Consider the following 18,142-nt stretch of genomic DNA (forward strand, 5'->3'; position numbering starts at 1 on the left):
ATATTTGAAATTTTAGATTATTATTATTATTATTATTACATATATAAGTTTTTAATCCTTTCCGGTGTAATAAAAGCTTGAATTTCGTTGGTCTCCAGACCATTACTGGCAAAAATGCATTGATGAATATATTGGGTGCTTTTTCATTTATTTAAAATAAGGAAGTGACTAGAAATGTATAACTTTTATTTTTATATTTTAAGTGTTTGGTAGTTTTGGGGGCACTATTATACACTGCGAGTCATCAGGTTAGCACAGACTCTCGCGCAACTGATTCCAACCAAACTAAATGAGCTAAGATTTTTATATTATTTTTTATTAATGGCCGATTTAATTTTTAGTTAATTAAAACAAACATTTTTGTTTTTCCGTTATTTAATATTGTTTTAAATTTTTTTTTAGAAAATAACACACAAAATTACAATTCAATTTGAGTCATCAGGTTAGCACATATCACTTTTTTTTTTTTTTTTGAAGCTTTTAAGCTTAGAACTTATTTCTTAACTTATGCATTTAGTAATTAAAACAGTGTTTAATAAATTTAAAAGTGTGTAGATCCTCCCTTGTTATATATAATATAATCCAAGGAATGGATGACCAAGAGCGTTTAATGCCTTCGATTAGTTCTGGTTTTTTGAAATATTGTTTCCCAGACTCATAAACTTTACGAGCAAGCAACCCCCACACGTTTTCTCTTATATTAATGTCAGGTGAGTAAAGGCGGCCCCTGAATTAAACTTACATTTTGTCCCTTAATCCATGTCTTAACGATCGGAGCGTTGTCGTGTTGAAATTGTAAGTTTCCAAACAAATTTTTGAAATGTGGAAAATCATTTTCAAGTACGTTTTTGTATATACTTCCATTCATATTTGCTGCCAAAAACTGTAAGTCGCACGTACCATAGTAGGAGATTGCTCCCCACACCATCACACCCCCACCCGACTATGAAGGCGATCCAACTAGTGTTCCTCCTTGCGAAGATCGTGAAAGTAGAAATTGTATCCGTCTGGACCTTCCAAATTAAATTTCTTTTTATCAGAAAAGCCAACGTAGCGCCAATCAAAACTCCATGACATGTGCACTTGTGCAAAATCCAATCACATTGCCTTTCGAGCCACGTTAAATGGGGGTTTCTTCTTCCGTTTAAGTATGGGGCATTCCTTATCACTCTTTGGATTGTTGAAAAACTCGCTTGAACACCTACATTTGCTTTGATCTTTGCTGCCGAGTTGTGACAGTTGGATGCTTCTCTCAAAATTGCTCAGTCTTAGAAATCACTCTATTATTACCGCCTTTATTATTTTTTCCATATCCTGACTTATTACTCAAGAATGCGGATATTACTTTTCGACTTCTACCGATTTTTTCGATATTGACAACCTTGAATCCTTGTAGGCTTTAATTTTAGCTTTCTCTTGCACAGATAACGATTTTTTTCTTACCCATATTAATTTTAATACACCACTTAAGCAGCAACAAAAATGCGGTTAGCCTACGCGTTTAACTCTTGAAGATAAACTAAAAACAATTTGCATGTGCTAACCTGATGACACAAAAATAAAGGTCACTTTTCCATAAAAAATAACATAAACCGTATAACGGTATCGTTCCATTACATGTTCTCTTTGCCAGTGAGAGAGTATACAAAGATAAGAAAAATAGGATACACAATGTGAGCTGCAAGTTGAAAACAACAACGACCAGATCAGTTTTATTAAGCTTATGGGGGATGTGCTAACCTGATGACTAGCAGTGTATATATGATAAGTTTTTCAACTGAAGCATTTGTTTTGTTTTTCTATTTTTTCGTTTGCATTCCACAGCAAAAACTATGTTCATTTATATGCAAAATATTGTGCTTAGGATAAATAGGTAACTGTTGATCAGACTTACGTTGTATTAAAGAACGTTATAAAGTATTGTATTCGAGAACTATGATAGTCTTGTATCGAGTTGCTTAGGAGATAAGGTCATAGACATAAAGCTTGCTAAGATTTGTTGATTTTTCAAAGTCCCTTAAATTATGTGTAGTTTATAAAATAATTTGAGATTAATGGTTTGGTTATTGAGTTTTAATTGCCTGAAACTTTTTTTGAATTTCAACTGCCGTATTGCCTTTTGTATCTCTTTTATTTTCTTAAGCATTTTTCGTGAAATAAAAGCTCTCCTATATTTAAAGCATAGTGTAGATACTCTCTGAAAAATGATCAGGCTAGATTAGGTTGATCTGATCAGCGTTTATGGAAAGTTAAACCAGTGGTGTTGTAAAAAAACCAGTATATTTTTAAATACACATTCTTTACTCTATTGATAAACATTTATCAAATAAATAAAATATATATTTTTAAGATACGTTTAAAAAATAACTTTGATATAAAAAAACCGATTCGTTTTTCCTTAAGTTAACTTAAGCTGTATTGCACCGGAATCGATAATGTTTTCTTCTTTAGCTCTTATTATAAGAATTTTTTTTTATAGAATACAATTAAATTGAAATTCAAACAACAAAAGTTTTTGGAATGCAACAAACCAATTTCAAAATATTTGAATTAAAATATATTCATGCCAAAGAAACCTAAATTTGAAATGGTGTTTCAAGGAATTCGTTATAATCAATTACTTCTATATCATTGATGCATTTCTTGCCAGTATATATTCGTTTAGTTTATATTCCTATTTTTATTTTTTTTTTCTACGAAAACAGTAAACTTAGTTTAAGTGTTAAATGTAAAAGCACATTCTTGTATGTTATTTTTTGTTTACACAAATATCATGTTTTCACAAACATATTTATTTTTTTTTTGTTTAAATTAAATTAACTGTTGCCAAGTTTCACTACAGATGACTTTCCGTTCCCCTTTTGTTCTCCATAAATTCCATTACTAACTTTCTCCAAAATGTTTTTTGCTATGATATTTGTTTAATATTTTCCAACTTCCTTCTTTTCCCTTATTTTTTAAATAATTGCTAACCCAAAAATATCTGTAGCATTTTATCTATTGAAAGAAAAGAATAATATAATAAAACTAATTGGCATAGTTAAATAATGTCGTCACCGGAACGGGTTAAATTAAATCTTTGAGAATTAAAAATATACTTAATAACGCAAAATCTAAACACATAAGAATAATAGCTATAAATTTTGTTCTGATTTATACATCACTAAAGTTAAATTCAAAACAAAACAATATAAAATAATAACAAAATAAAATAAAAAGCTGTATTAAAAATGAGAAAATAGAATAAAAACAAGAATATTTTTCAACTTTACTCTCTAACCAAAGGTTTTTTTATTTCATTTTCAAACTTTTTTTTCTTAGATTTTTTCTAAGATGGATTTCCCAAAATAATAAGATACAAAAATACTCATAGTTATCAATCAGAAACGTAGTAGACAAAAACCAAAAAAACCCAAAATATAGTAGATATGACAAATTAAAACGCAAAATAAAAATACATACAAATTATGAAATCCTAATAATAAAATAAAATAAAACAAAATTGTGTAAAATGTGCAGATATTTTAAGGTAAGATAATTTTGTATTTGGTTGAATTTCCTTCATAACTAATTAAACTAATTGTTTGCAAGTGAAATCACGTAACCCTTTTCATGAACATAATTTGTTTAAAAAACATAAATGGTAATAATTCTTGTCTACAATACTATAAAAGTATGTTTAAACTAGAATAAACACTGTTTTTCAACTTTTTGAATATTTTTCTAGTCTTTATACGTTTTGTGTATCCTGCAAGATAGTTTAATTGATCATTTATACATAAATATGAAATAATGTTATTTGTTTAAACAAAAATTAACTACGAATACCACATCGGTTATTTAGTAATCATTTACAAAAGTTAGGTACCAACATTAGTTCCGTGACAAAATAAGATTTTTAAGAATTAAATCAAGCTGTGAATTTAACTACATGCATAATGTATGTAATCTACGAAAAAAATATAAAACAGGGGCCTGATTATGAGGTTCACGGCGAATCGTTTTGCTAACGATAAAAACAAGCAAACAAATCGACATCAATTTTTGGCTCTCGTCATTTTTGGGCACAACTTTCTCTCAAAAATTTTAAGAGTTTCAGACAAAACGTTTGAGACTGTTGGTTGCGCCATTCCAAGCAGTACGTCTTGTCCAACTCCTTTTTGGTACGATCCCTCAACAAGAAATCTCATAGTAGCGGCAAGCTTTAAAATTGAAGGAATGCCGTTGCTGTTCTGATCCTTGAATTCCTCACTGATCTCTTGCAAAATGAAGACAAAATCTTCTTTCGAAAGTCGAAATAGTTTGATAAATCTATTAAGAAAAAATGTGTAAATTAATTGATTAATTTGATTTCAACTAAAAGGAAACAATACTTACTCAGTTGAAGGGAGATCCAGAGGAAAAGATTTGCTCCTTAGTAGTCTCCTGGACATCCGTAATCTTGAGGATTCCTGGGATTCCTCAAATTCCTCACTTTCAGAATAAATATACACCATAATTGATTCCATTTTTTAATTTTAATATTGTTTATTAAATAAATCACCGCAAATTTCACAAATTCAATCAAAACAAAACAAAATTTGTGGAAAGCTGTCAAACCAAAAGTGTCAAATCACTGGAATATAGAGAGAAAAATTCAAACCAAAGTGTCAAATCACTGGAATATAGGAAGAACTACTTTCGCTTCGCCGCGAGTTCGTTAATAAGGAAATACGAAGCGAGTCGAATTTGAAAGTTCGAATTGAAAACGATCCGACGCGAACCTCATAATCAGGCCCCAGGCGTAAGATACTTTTCAAGCAATTTCCATTTTAGCCCTCACACATTTTTGTATCTCTATAATTTGTTCTTTAGACAAAATACACTGTTAGCAGTGAACAATAAAAAATGTCGTCCTTATCGCAGTCCTCAGATGCGAATAATAGTATCACAAATGGCAACAATATCATATCTTCCTTTCTAACAAAAATATTTACCCTTAATTTTAACGTTCGTGAAAAATATTGTCACAAGACGAGTATTCGATGCTATTATTTTATCTAAGATTAAGGTTATGGATTGTTTTGATATTTGCAGTACGCATCACCTCCGACGAAAAGGTCTGTGATAAGACCGATTTTTGAGGACTTGCAAATTGTCGTCCGTTGAGTCAATCTCTTAAAATTTAATTCACACCGATTACAGAATCTGTTCAGTAGGCTGCAGAGGGAGTCAAATGTCAATTTTGACATTTCTATCATATTAAAAATGTCAAAAACTTGATCCGAATCGATTCGCAACTCATTTGTCGAATTCTGTAATCGTCATGAATATGAATAAAACATTATACCTACTAGTTTTACTATTTAACACAAAAACACACACGACTAACCAACATTTTGTGATTGTCCATATAAATCGTATGTGTAAGACAAAATGCTAACTGCCATCAACGTAAGAAAAGAAATTTTATATATTTGCCCAGGTATGTCCGACAGCAACTTTAGTCGCAATAGTGTCAACAGCAGCGGCCTTATCAGTAGCAACAACCTTTCGACAAGTGGCGGCGGCGGTGTAGGTGGTGGTACTGATGGTCGATCTGTTGGCATACGTGATGATTCTTCATGCAGTGACGATGGCATTGACAATCAATCTGTGCATTTTTTCCTCGGACCTGCACCGGCACCACCACCGTCTAATATAAATCATCGTCACTCTGGCTACCAGCCGTTGGAATCGATTAGTAATAGTGTAACTAATCACATTGGCTCATCGACACCAATTACACCATCAATAACGCAGCCAATTACAGCAGCGCCCTCTACTGGTAGCAGCGGCGGCGGTAGTGTGGGCGGGGGAGTGGGAGTGGGCGTGGGCGGCGGCACGCAAATGCACAATTCGCACGCAGTATTCAATTCAAATGATAGGTAATTTTTTGTTTGTTTTATTTATTTATTTATTTTTTACTTTGATTGTTTCTTATTTTTGTGTAATTTATTATGAACATTGGTTTTTGGTTAGATTATGTAAATATTTATTGTATGTTTTGTATTAATATATGTATTTATTTGTTGTTTTAATTTTACTTTTTTAATGTACTTTGTAGCTTATTATGGTTATGGTTTATATTTGATTTGATTTTTATTTTGTAGTTCTTCGCACCATAGTGCCGATGATAGCCGACATAGTCCGTCTGTGTCGTCGGAACGTTCCATACCAATACCTCCACGCACGAAAAAAGCAACTGTTCCGCCAACGGTGCCACCACCACCGAGTGGCCCAATTGGCCGTGCACCTTTACCGCCACCTCGTAGAACAAATCAGAGGTTTGTTTAATTTAATTGTATGAATTTGTTGAAACGGTTTTACATGGTTTTTTTTTCTAGTCCTCTCGAGTTTTTAATCCTTTGCTCCTTATAATATATATCAATACTAAAGGATGTCCAGGTTCACGATCTAATGTAATAGATCCTGTTTTTGATTTGAATAGTTACACCTTAACAATATATTTACCTACATTGTTTCCTAAAAACTTAAAACCATAATACTTGATCATACCATTTTGGTTAGATAAGTTGGTAGGACCATGAAGAAAGATTGATAATTTTCAAAGAGTTTTTGGTTTCTTAATTCCGTTTTATTAAATTTTTAATGTGCAGGAGTAAAAAAGATTAAATAAAGTGCAATTAAAAAATTGATTTTTTTCCGTATCGAATGGAACAAGATTTAAAATATATTTTTTTTAAATTTAATTTCATCTATTTGATTTTTAAACAAGAAAATCAAATTGATCGGTAAAATATTGAAGAATATTGATTTATAATGTTTTATATTGTTTGATCAGATATGATTTGGGCAGGTTCAGCCGACGTAAGGGACTTTAAAGTAAGGCAATTTTCTAGCATTTGATTGGCCAGCTGCCAAAAAATTGCCTTCCATTTAAGGCAACTTTATTGGAAAGTTGACTGGAAAGTTAATCAAGAAAAATCTCCCTAACTATCAAGTCAAGTTAACTTATGTCAAAATGAAAATTGATCATATTTTTTAATGCAACTAAAAGCTGAACTTTATTATTCAATGGTTTTTTTATTTTCTGCACAACTTCATTTAATGCTTTCTGTAAAAAAGTTCCTTGTAAATTTGAAAAAGAAATAAGTAATAAGCCCTATTGTGAATTCCATGGGAACAAGATTCCACATGGAAAAATTCCCATTTCCCTTTTCTCTAATTGTGAGTTTCGGACGAAAAAATTCCCCATGTTCGAAAAAATCCCCTTATTGTAAGCATTTTTTCCGTGTGAAATGTAACGTCCTCAACAGCTGAAATGTTCACTTATTTTTTGTCGCAAACGAGACCGAGAGAAGGACAAAGCGGAAAATGTAAGTTGTTTGCTTTTTCTTTTTTTTTTTTTTGTGACCTAAAATAAAAGTGAATTTTTCCAATATTTCAGGAGCAAAACTTTAAATAAAGCTCAAAGCGAAATGCTTTTAAATAAAATGCAACAAAACCCTGAAATTGCTAACACCTCAAATCAATAAAAAAAGAAAGGTTCTCCAAATGAGCACGAGCGAATCTGAAAACTTTGTTTTAATAAACAAAAATGTAGATAAGAATTGTATACTTACAAGGAATCGCGCAACTCCAAGGGATTGGAATGACCCCTTAAAGATCTTCGAACAGCTCGTTCTTCGCGTTTTCCTTCTTCATCCAATAAAATTCGAATTCCAATGCTTAACATAATTATTTAAATTTGAATTTAAAGAGTGTTTTCGCACTCAGTGGGAACAGTATTAGAAAGTAATTGGAGCGCCACATTAATTTCTTGAATTGTTTTCATTAATAAGAAGAAATTATTTAGATTTCAGTCTCTGTTTCCATCATAGAGAAGGGAAATTTATTAAGGTCTCAGGTTTTTGAACATGTCTATTTTTTAAAATGTCATTTCCGATTCGATTTGAAATTTTATTCGAGTAAAACTCCCAATAGCTTTTGAAAGTCCGTGGGAACGAACATTTTCCCTGTGAATGGTTTTTCCGTGTGAAACTCACAATAATCCTGAATATTTCTTTAAATTACAAATCGTGATGGACTTGTAGCTTGCCTGAGGAGTGTTTTGTAGAAAATAATGATTTTGGTAATTTTTGTACTATGAACTTGAAGTAGAGGTTTGTGAAGTAAAGTTCTGAATTTTAAATTCATGACACTTTAAAAACTAACTAGTTGCCTTGGTCAAAATTTACGTTCAAGGAATGAAGTTGACTGCAAATGAAGTCCCTTATGGTGTCTGAACTTGCCCATTATCTTTCACTTTCACTGTACATAATACAAATTTTCAACTGTCAGTTTGACATGATTTATCACAAGCATCGTAGCAAAAACAATCAATCTACAGTCATATTCTATTGGAGTTAAAAATTCAATTTGTATATCCAAATAAATCTAATTCATAAATCAAGATTTTGTATATCATTTTCGCATTCGTGTACAGAAAAAGATTTGAGAATCAAATTTTGTGTTCGAGTTTTCTTGTCAGAGAAGACTGTCTTCACTTGTCAGTTTTAAATAAGTGCTAAAGTTTTTCTTATCTTAATAATATTAGCAAGACAACAATGTACATATTTCCTTTGTATATTTATATGTTATATTAAGTTTGAAACCCCTTCTTAAAATCCCACGTTTCCATGCTTCACTTTCACTTGCTTTTGTTTGTCACCAGAGAGAATCCTGTTTCCTTTTTGTACAAGAACGGTTTCACTTGATGTGTTCGTGTTATCTGTCAAATTATTACTGTCATTAGTTTGAATTTGTGTTTAATATGTTTTTAAAGTATGAAAGTAATAGTTAACCTACAACTCCCAGAAATGTGGTGGTACAATTAATAATCGAACATTTGTGTACGTATTCTCGAAAGACTCAGAAAGTTCTTTTTTGTTTAATTTAACAAGGTCTTTTCGATTACTTCAAATGTCTGTGATTTTTAATTACAAATTCTGTCAATTTTTGTTCTGTTTGCACATAAACTTGAACGGTCCTTAAATAAATGATACAACAATTTTAAGACCTGGTTGTTTGTTTTTTTTTTTTTAATATTTTGTTCCGAATTTAATTAATTCATAAGTGACATTCATCGAAAAAAATTCTGAAAAATGAATTGAATCGAAACTAAGTTCCTATTATTAATTGTAAACAGATCCTACCATTCACTTTCTTATCTGCTGCTCAATTACAACTTTCTTGAGATAGTTTGAGAATCTTTTGACACGAATTATTTCGTCCCGATCATCTTGAATAACATTTTCTTCTACACCTGCCCTCAATATTCTTAATATTTGAACCAAAAACTAAGAATGCATGTTGTAACTAACAAGTTCGTGTTTGACAACTAAACCAGAAAATATATGTTAAAAAAAAAGTAATTTAAAATCACGTGTAATTCTGTTTGATTTAATTTCAGAGCAAAAAAGCAGAAAACTCCATGATATTTGCATATAATGTCAAAAGAGTTTCTGTACTTAAAAAAACCAAGTGATAAATTTAATTATTTTCATTTTATGTTTTGTTTTTAAAACAACAATTTTTACATTTTAAATAATAATTTTAATTGTATCTAATATTTATATATAAAAATTCTATGTGAGCCGAAAGCAACACTGAGCAAAACATTTTGCTGACATGTTTTCGATTTAGTTAAAAGACGTAAGCCGCCTTTTGTAATTTACTTATCGATATGTCATTCAACTGTTTGTCATTTATCTGTCATTCTATAATCACTGTTTCATTTTTGTTTCTTAAATTGCGCTTTGTTACCTTTCAATATTTATAGTTTTTAAACAATGCTTTTTTCTTTCATTAAAATACATAATAATATACATAACAATCAAAACAACTGAAAACATTAAAGCTCATATTTAATTAACTTTTTTAGTCATATCATCCGATCCCAAAGCACTGACTTGGTGCCAATGGAAATCTACAATTTCATTGCCCGCCAACAGCACCATCAGCAGCAACAACAACAGCCGCATGGAAAGGTACTCTCCCCTAGACACAATTCTTCCAGCCAGCAATGTTTGTCAAATCAACAAGCAATGTCATCACCCGCTGCAACAATTGTCGCGCAACAACTCCAACAACTCCAGCAACATATCTTTGACTTCAATTGCGGAAATGCAAACAGTGAAAACTTCCGATCACTCCACGACATCACAACTGCAGCAGCCGCAGCAGCTGCAGCATCAGCATCATCAGGGGTTGGTGACCAAGAGCCACTCATCGACACCGGCAACCACCCCCCTGCACCATTCATTACAAAGTCTTCCTCTGGCTCATTGCAACAGCAATCGATTCAACACAAACAGCTTCCGTCAAACCATCCGCCCACCGCCGCCCAATCAGCGGCCATTACTACGACGACACACGGTGATACCCAAGTGGATGATACCAATTCAACAGATTCTTCCAGCCTCGACGACGAACTCAAAAAGAGACGCCGAAAATTACGGTTCCCCTTTGGAAAGAAGTCCCATAAAAGCAAACTTGCATAATTCACACAGTGCTGAGTGCCTTAATGCGGCTAGTAATTTCGAATCGGTTGTGTCAGCGGCAATGGCAACACTTGCACATAACAATTCACATAGTTGCAGTAGCAATAGTATTAAGCAAAATCCAAAAGAATCTTCCATCAAAAGACGGCAATCTGCCCAATCCACCACAAGTAGTTGTAATAATTGTAGCAGTAAAAGTAATTGTAGTTGCAATAATCATCCATCGTGAACGAATGACGAATACAGCGGTAATTCGAGTGATGGCAATTCATCACATTTTACTAGCAACAATAATCAAACGTAAGATAAAAGAAAAAGAAGAAATATGTATTTTGTAAATTTGTTTTTGTAACACAAAAAAATGACGTTTTGAAAACTGTCAAATTTTATATTTTTACGGATGACGTTTATTTTTAGTATCTTATATATTTGACATTTAAACTGTTTTTTTTTTTGTATGTAAAAAGTTCTTTTACAAGAACTTTCAAGATGTAAAAATTATAATTATTGTATATGTTAGGTATTTAGGATGCCAAATTTTCGAATGTAAATGTCAAAATAAATAGACTCTGAAATTTTTGGAGATTTTAGAAATAAGCTTCGTTTCTTTGACAAATCTTAATTTTTGGCCATAGCTGAAACTTGACATTTCGATGACAAATAACAAAATATTGGAGCACTTAACCAGTCTTAGTTTGTTTTAAGCATTTTTCGTGTAAATAACATAATTGAGGTCAAAAGGAGAACCTCCAATTCAATGCATATGCAAAATTCAAAAGGTTTTTAAATATATATCTTGAACATGTACATAAGGGTGGTGCTTAATTTTCGAAATGTACATTAAATATATATGCGTAAGAAAGTTTTCTTGAAAGATCGAACGAGATAATTGTATTAAGATATTTTACTTTATTTGTTTCGAAGCCTAAAATACTAAAAATATTTATAATAAGCACCACCCCAATGTTATAAATACAAGATTTTGTTAGATCAAATTATATAACAACTGTGATTAAATTCTTCATTCTGGGTTTTGGTGATTTTTAATTACAATCTTTGTAAATAAAAACACCGCATTAAATAGTTTTATTCACATCTCAAAATATGCCATCTTTAGGGACCGGGATATTTTTTCTAGAAGGGCTTTTTGTCTCAAAACTTAGCTCACCAACATTTAAATCATTATTACGTTGTATTTTTCAGTTTAGCAAATATGTGTCAATAATATTTTACACTTATGGCTATTTTATTCAAACATTTAAGCACAAGGAACGAACAATATGACGTTTAAACGTCATTCTTTAAATCAGTTTTAAACTGTCAAAATGCTAGATTTCCAATTTTACTTTGTATAAAATATGAAGAGTGTCAATTGCATACTTATTTAAAAATTAAGAAAATCCGTTGAAAACCATGTGACAATGTCAAAATAAGGAAGATAAATAATTATGTATAAAATGAAAACAAACTTTTTTACTAAAAACTGGTAGTCAGAATACTTTGCTTTAGTTGAGGATTAACAAAACTTAATAACTAGCAATTTGTTTATGTGGAATAACTTTGTAAAAATGACATGTCAATTCTTAACGTTGTTTTTAATAAAAAAACGACTGATAAATTTGAAGATACATACACTATACAATATAAATATACAAAATAAGAAACTATGTGTATTCATTTAAGAGAAAAGACGCATTGGCAATTTAGAATTTAAGAAAAATAATAATTTAACATTTGATAACTTTTAATTTTAATTAAAAATAACGATGAAAGTGAATAACATGATTATATAAGCAATCTCGAATTTTCTACAATGACACTTTCTATTTAATAAACCTCAATTTAATAAAATAATAATTATGTTTTGATTAAGTGAAACAATTCCATAAAAAGACATGAATATTTTTTGTTCTTTTAATTTGTTGTATTTTTACTTTGTATAGATAACACACTACTTATGGTATAAAGTGAACATTTAGAATTTGTACTTAAAGCCGTTACTTAATTAATTGTTATTATATTTTGTTTTATGGTTTATTTTATTGCATACAAACTTATATTTTTTGTAAGCAAAAGATTTGTGTTTAATTTAAATTATCAGAAATACAATAACTTGGCGAATAAATTCACATATACATAGGTTACACATATACATTAAAACCTACTTAATATTAATATTATTTACACAAGTAGGTATTTATTAAAATAATTATAATGATTGTAGTTAGATGATTAATATTTACATTACTTAATTTGCTTTATCTTCTTTTGCTTTAGAACTTAATTAATTTGGAGGCATAGATGAAAAATAAGCAATACGAAAATAGGAATTCAATTAAAAAAAAATATTTAATAAATTTATTTTTAACAAAATTAAGTTGGTTTTAATATTGAAAATATTCAAAAGTTAAATTTGAATAATTACATATCTCCAAATAATTTGTTTTCCTTAAACATATTGAAAGTAGAAAAAAGTTTATAAACAAAAATATATTTCAAAAGAGAAACATTCTAGTATCTGATTGGCCAGCTGCCAAAAAATTGCCTTCCACTTAAGGCCACTTTAATGGAAAGTTGACTGGACTTGGAATTGTGCAAAAAATAAATAAATCACAGAGTAATAAAAGTCAGCATTTAGTTAATGGAACAATCATGATTAGCCGTCTTTAGACACAAGTGGAACTTACTTAATAGTTAGATTTAATTGGTAGATTTTTCTTGGCTCTCTTTCCAGTCAACTTTCCAATAAGGTTGCCTTAATTGGAAGGCAATTTTTTGGCAGCTGGCCAATCAGATACTAGAAACTTGCCTTACTTTCAAGTCCCTTATGTCGTCTGAACCTACCGAAGGTAGAATTTAGTAAAATTATGAAGCTGTAGCGTGTTTGTGTTTCAGCCATTATGACTAGTTAGTTTTCAATAACTAGTTGTCTTGTTCAAAATGTACGTTTAAAGAATGCAGTTGACTGCATATGAAGTTCCATACGTTGTCTGAACCTGATCATTTTAAAGTTCTAAAAGTCACGTTGAAATGTTTATACATAAATGATGATTTAGGAAGAAGGTCGGTTAACATTTCTCCTCCTGCTAAACCTAGGGCCTGATTATAAGGTTCGTGGCGGATCGTTTTCAATTCGATCTTTCAAATTCGACTCGCGTCGTATTTCCTTATTAACGAATTCGCGGCGAAGCGAAACTAGTTCTTCCTATATTCCAGTGATTTGACACTTTTGGTTTGACTTTTTCTTCCTATATTCCAGTGATTTGACAGCTTTCCAAACAAAATTTGTTTTACTTTGATTGAATTTGTGAAATTTGCAGTGATTTATTAGAAATTTTATATATTCTATTGTGGATTGTAGATAAATTATAAGAAAATTAAAATAAAGAACTCACATTTTTATGTAATTACAATCAAAAAAGAATCCACGAAATCGAACAGTGAATAATAATGAACACCTGCCTGTGAATCCACCAAAAACATCTATCGGATTTCAACTCGCCAACAAACTTAATGACATTTCAAATTCGCCTTCGAAATCGTTAATTGGTCTAATTTGAAAAAGGCGAAAGCAATAATTGAAAAATGGGAAACTCGCTAGCAAAACGATTCGACGCGAATCCCATAATCAGGCTGAATTTAAATATGAAGGTATTATGCTCGGGGAATGGGTACGTTATGTTGAAAAGCAAATACAATTGTCCGATAGCTCGGTCCCTAGCTAGATGTCTCCAGTTTCGCGCTCCAAGTTGGGCGAGGTCACTTTCCACTTGTGCGCGCCAACTGATCCGCGGTCTTCCTCTACTGCGCTGTCCTGTGGGTGTGGATTCGAAGACTTTCTGGACAGGAGCATTGCTTTCCATGTTGGACTTTTACCCTTCTGGCTAAGTCTAGGTCGCTGTACAGCCAGTACAGCTCGTCGTTCCATCTTCTCCTCCACTCCCCTTCGATGCATACGGGACCGTGGATCACATGAAGAACTTTTTTCTCGAACCGACCCAAGGTGCTTTTATCCGCTTTTGTCATAGTCCATGCTTCTGCACCGTATAGCAGGATGGGGATGATAAGGGTCTTATGTAGCAACACTTTGGTCCCTCGAGATAGGACTTTACCACTCAACTGCTTTCTTAGTGTAAAGAAACAGTGGTCAGCAAGAGTTATTCAGCGTTTGATCTCAGCGCTGATGCTGTTTTCTGCGTTTACAGCGGAGCCCAGGTAGACGAAGTCCTTGACTACCTCAAAGTCTGTCGATGGTAACGTTTTGACCAAGACATCGGTTTTGTAGGTCCTTTCTTGACGACAGCATGTAAACGGTGATTTTTTAAGAGCTTGAGAACTTTAAAAAAAAAAACGCATACAATTTGCAAAATCTCATCGATTCTTTATTTGAAACGTTAGATTGGTCCATGACATTTACTTTTTGAAGATAATTTCATTTAAATGTTGACCGCGGCTGCGTCTTAGGTGGTCCATTCGGAAAGTCCAATTTTGGGTAAATTTTTCGAGCATTGCGGCCGGAATAGCCCGAATTTCTTCGGAAATGTTGTCTTCCAAAGCTGGAATAGTTGCTGGCTTATTTGTGTAGACTTTAGACTTGACGTAGCCCCACAAAAAATAGTCTAAAGGCGTCAAATCGCATGATCTTGGTGGCCAACTTACCGGTCCATTCCTTGAGATGAATTGTTCTCCGAAGTTTTCCCTCAAAATGGCCATAGAATCGCGAGCTGTGTGGCATGTAGCGCCATCTTGTTGAAACCACATGTCAACCAAGTTCAGTTCTTCCATTTTTGGCAACAAAAAGTTTGTTAGCATTGAACGATAGCGATCGCCATTCACCGTAACGTTGCGTCCAACAGCATCTTTGAAAAAATACGGTCCAATGATTCCACCAGCGTACAAACCACACCAAACAGTGCATTTTTCGGGATGCATGGGCAGTTCTTGAACGGCTTCTGGTTGCTCTTCACTCCAAATGCTGCAATTCTGCTTATTTACGTAGCCATTCAACCAGAAATGAGCCTCATGGCTGAACAAAATTTGTCGATAAAAAAGCGGATTTTCTGCCAACTTTTCTAGGGCCCATTCTCTAAAAATTCGACGTTGTGACAGATCGTTCGGCTTCAGTTCTTGCACGAGCTGTATTTTATACGGTTTTACACCAAGATCTTTGCGTAAAATCTTCCATGTGGTCGAATAACACAAACCCAATTGCTGCGAACGGCGACGAATCGACATTTCACGGTCTTCAACAACACTCTCAGAAACAGACGCAATATTCTCTTCTGTACGCACTGTACGCATTCGTGTGGTTGGTTTAATGTCCAATAAAGTAAACTGAGTGCGAAACTTGGTCACAATCGCATTAATTGTTTGCTCACTTGGTCGATTATGTAGACCATAAATCGGACGTAAAGCGCGAAACACATTTCGAACCGAAATAATTGGTAATAAAATTCAATGATTTGCAAGCGTTGCTCGTTAGTAAGTCTATTCATGATGAAATGTCAAAGCATACTGAGCATCTTTCTCTTTTACACCATGTCTTAAAACCCGCGTGATCTGTCAAATACTAATGCATGAAAATCCTAACCTCAAAAAAATCACCCTTTACTTTGTTTTGCCCTCATTAACCGTTAAACCCATTTTTGCTGCCTTAATACTCGCAAAAGCCCCATTGACATCACGCTGAGTATGCAAGTAATTGGACAGACTTTTGCAAGATAGTGTCTCTGGTGTTGACGTGATAGGTCTGCACTATTCTTTCAAGCACGATGTGAAAAAAATCACATGACAGCGCATCACCTTGTGTTAAACCTTTTTTGACATCGAATGGTTCGGTTATGTTGTTTCCAACCTTTATGGAAAAGGGTGAATTCTCCATGGTCATCCTGCACAAACGGACGAGTTTGACAAGGATGCCAAAACTAGACATGGCTCTATACAGCTCGTCCCTGTAGATGCTGCCATATGCGGCCTTGAAATCGATGAAAATATCGTGGGTGTTTTTGGTTTTCTTGGGTTTTTCCAGGATCTGCCGTAATTTGATCAACTGTGGACCTGGTCTAAAACCACACTGATAAGGACCTATTAGGTTGTTGAAGATGTGCTTAAGACGTTCACATATTACGGCAGAGAAGATTTTGTTGACGATGTTAAGTAGACTGATTCCTCTTTGGTTGGTGCAGGTTAGAGGGTCTCCTTTTTTCAGGATCGGGCAAACAATACTGAGGTTCCATTCATCGGGCATGCTTTCTTCCGACCATATCTTACAGATAAGTTGGTGCATGCTCCTAACCAACTTATCTCCAGCTGCTTTAAAGAGCTCGGCATTCAAGCCATCCGCTCCGGCGGCTTTATTAGACTTCAGCTTAGATATGGGAATCTTTACTTCGTCTAAGTCGGGAGGACGGGATTGTTGGCTTTCGTCGTCTATGTTGAATGGATAATCATCCTGCCTGACAGCGGAATTCGGTTCGTGGCCGCCGTTATACAGTCTGCAGAAGTGGTCCTTCCATATCGTCAGCATTGACTGCGGTTACACTATGATGTTTCCACTTTCGTCTTCTAGGTTTATGTACCTGTGAATTTCGTTTCACCTGTTCATAAAACTTTCGAACTTCATTCCTGCTCTTAAACTTCTCAACATCTTCGACCGCACGTTTCTCATGCCCTCTTTTTTTTCCTTCTGAGAAGTCGGTGTTTATCTAGCCTCTTCTGCTCATAAAGCTCATGAGCAGCTCTCGTCCTTTTACGCAGCGCCGCTTTGCGTGCCTGTTGTTTGGCTTCATTTGCCTGCCTCATCAAACCAGGGGGTCCTTGTTGGTGTTTCCTTGAAACCCAGCACATTAGAGGCGGCTTCGCTGATTGCATCCACTATTTATTCTCAGCGACAATTGACAAATTCTCCAAGAGTAATTCTTATCATGAAAAGTGCTTTCTCAAATTGGCCGTTCGGATTCGGCGTAAAACTGTAGGTTCCCTCCATCTCTGACAACAGTACGTGCACACAGGAATGGTTGAGAGTTGTAAGTCACTAGGCCCTAGTTCCCAACGAACTGTTGCGCCACCCAATTTATTTTTTATTCTCAGCGCACATTCAAAATAGAGGGCTTTTTGAAGTAGATCATTTCCAAAATTGATTAAATATTAAACTTTTTAAAATTAAAAAAAAATATATTCTCTCTTGTGAATGTTGACAAAGTATATTTTAAGAAGTATTTCATTAAATATCTGTTATAATTTCTGAATGGGAGGAGTCTAAAAAACGACTGCTCACAGAAATAAATGCACTGTTTGGAACTAAAAGCGCGTTTTTTCGCAATCAGATTTTTTAATTTTGGTGGCGTTGTAACTCAAAGAACAATTTGTATAAAGATAGACTTGAAGTTTGAAGTATCTACTTTGAATATATTTTTGACTCTACGACGGTGTAGGAAAAAAAGACTATTTCTAATCTAATAAACCCCAAAAATTAAAAACAAAATTAGTTGACCCCACAAATTCTATATAGCTACATACCCCAAAAACCCATATAGCCCAACTTGAAATTTATCCCATAAACTTTAAACCACATAGCTCAACTCGCTAGTATCACCAAAAAGTCAAACCCACATAGTCTA

The 18,142-nt window shown here is 33.2% G+C and overlaps 1 protein-coding gene across 10 annotated transcripts in view; it reads left to right on the forward strand.

Annotated features, from left to right (window-relative positions):
* The window catches only part of LOC129946835 (stromal interaction molecule homolog), a 62,914-nt gene extending 50,018 nt beyond the window's left edge, over positions 1–12,896 (forward strand). For 5 of the 10 annotated variants that reach the window (XM_056057186.1, XM_056057185.1, XM_056057189.1 and 2 more), the window contains exons 10-12: positions 5,444–5,906; positions 6,132–6,305; positions 9,905–10,664. In XM_056057186.1, the coding sequence (XP_055913161.1) occupies positions 5,444–5,906; positions 6,132–6,305; positions 9,905–10,523 (1,256 nt within the window). In that variant the 3' untranslated portion in view covers positions 10,524–10,664. Of the gene's footprint in view, positions 1–3,321; positions 3,502–5,443; positions 5,907–6,131; positions 6,306–9,433; positions 9,676–9,904 lie in introns of those variants that run through there. The other 5 variants (XR_008781650.1, XM_056057190.1, XM_056057191.1 and 2 more) reach the window with 5 other exon arrangements.
* The last annotated feature ends 5,246 nt before the right edge of the window (positions 12,897–18,142 follow it).

This window comes from Eupeodes corollae, chromosome 2 (assembly GCF_945859685.1).
Source record: "Eupeodes corollae chromosome 2, idEupCoro1.1, whole genome shotgun sequence".
In the NCBI taxonomy this organism is placed as follows: Eukaryota; Metazoa; Arthropoda; class Insecta; order Diptera; family Syrphidae; genus Eupeodes; species Eupeodes corollae.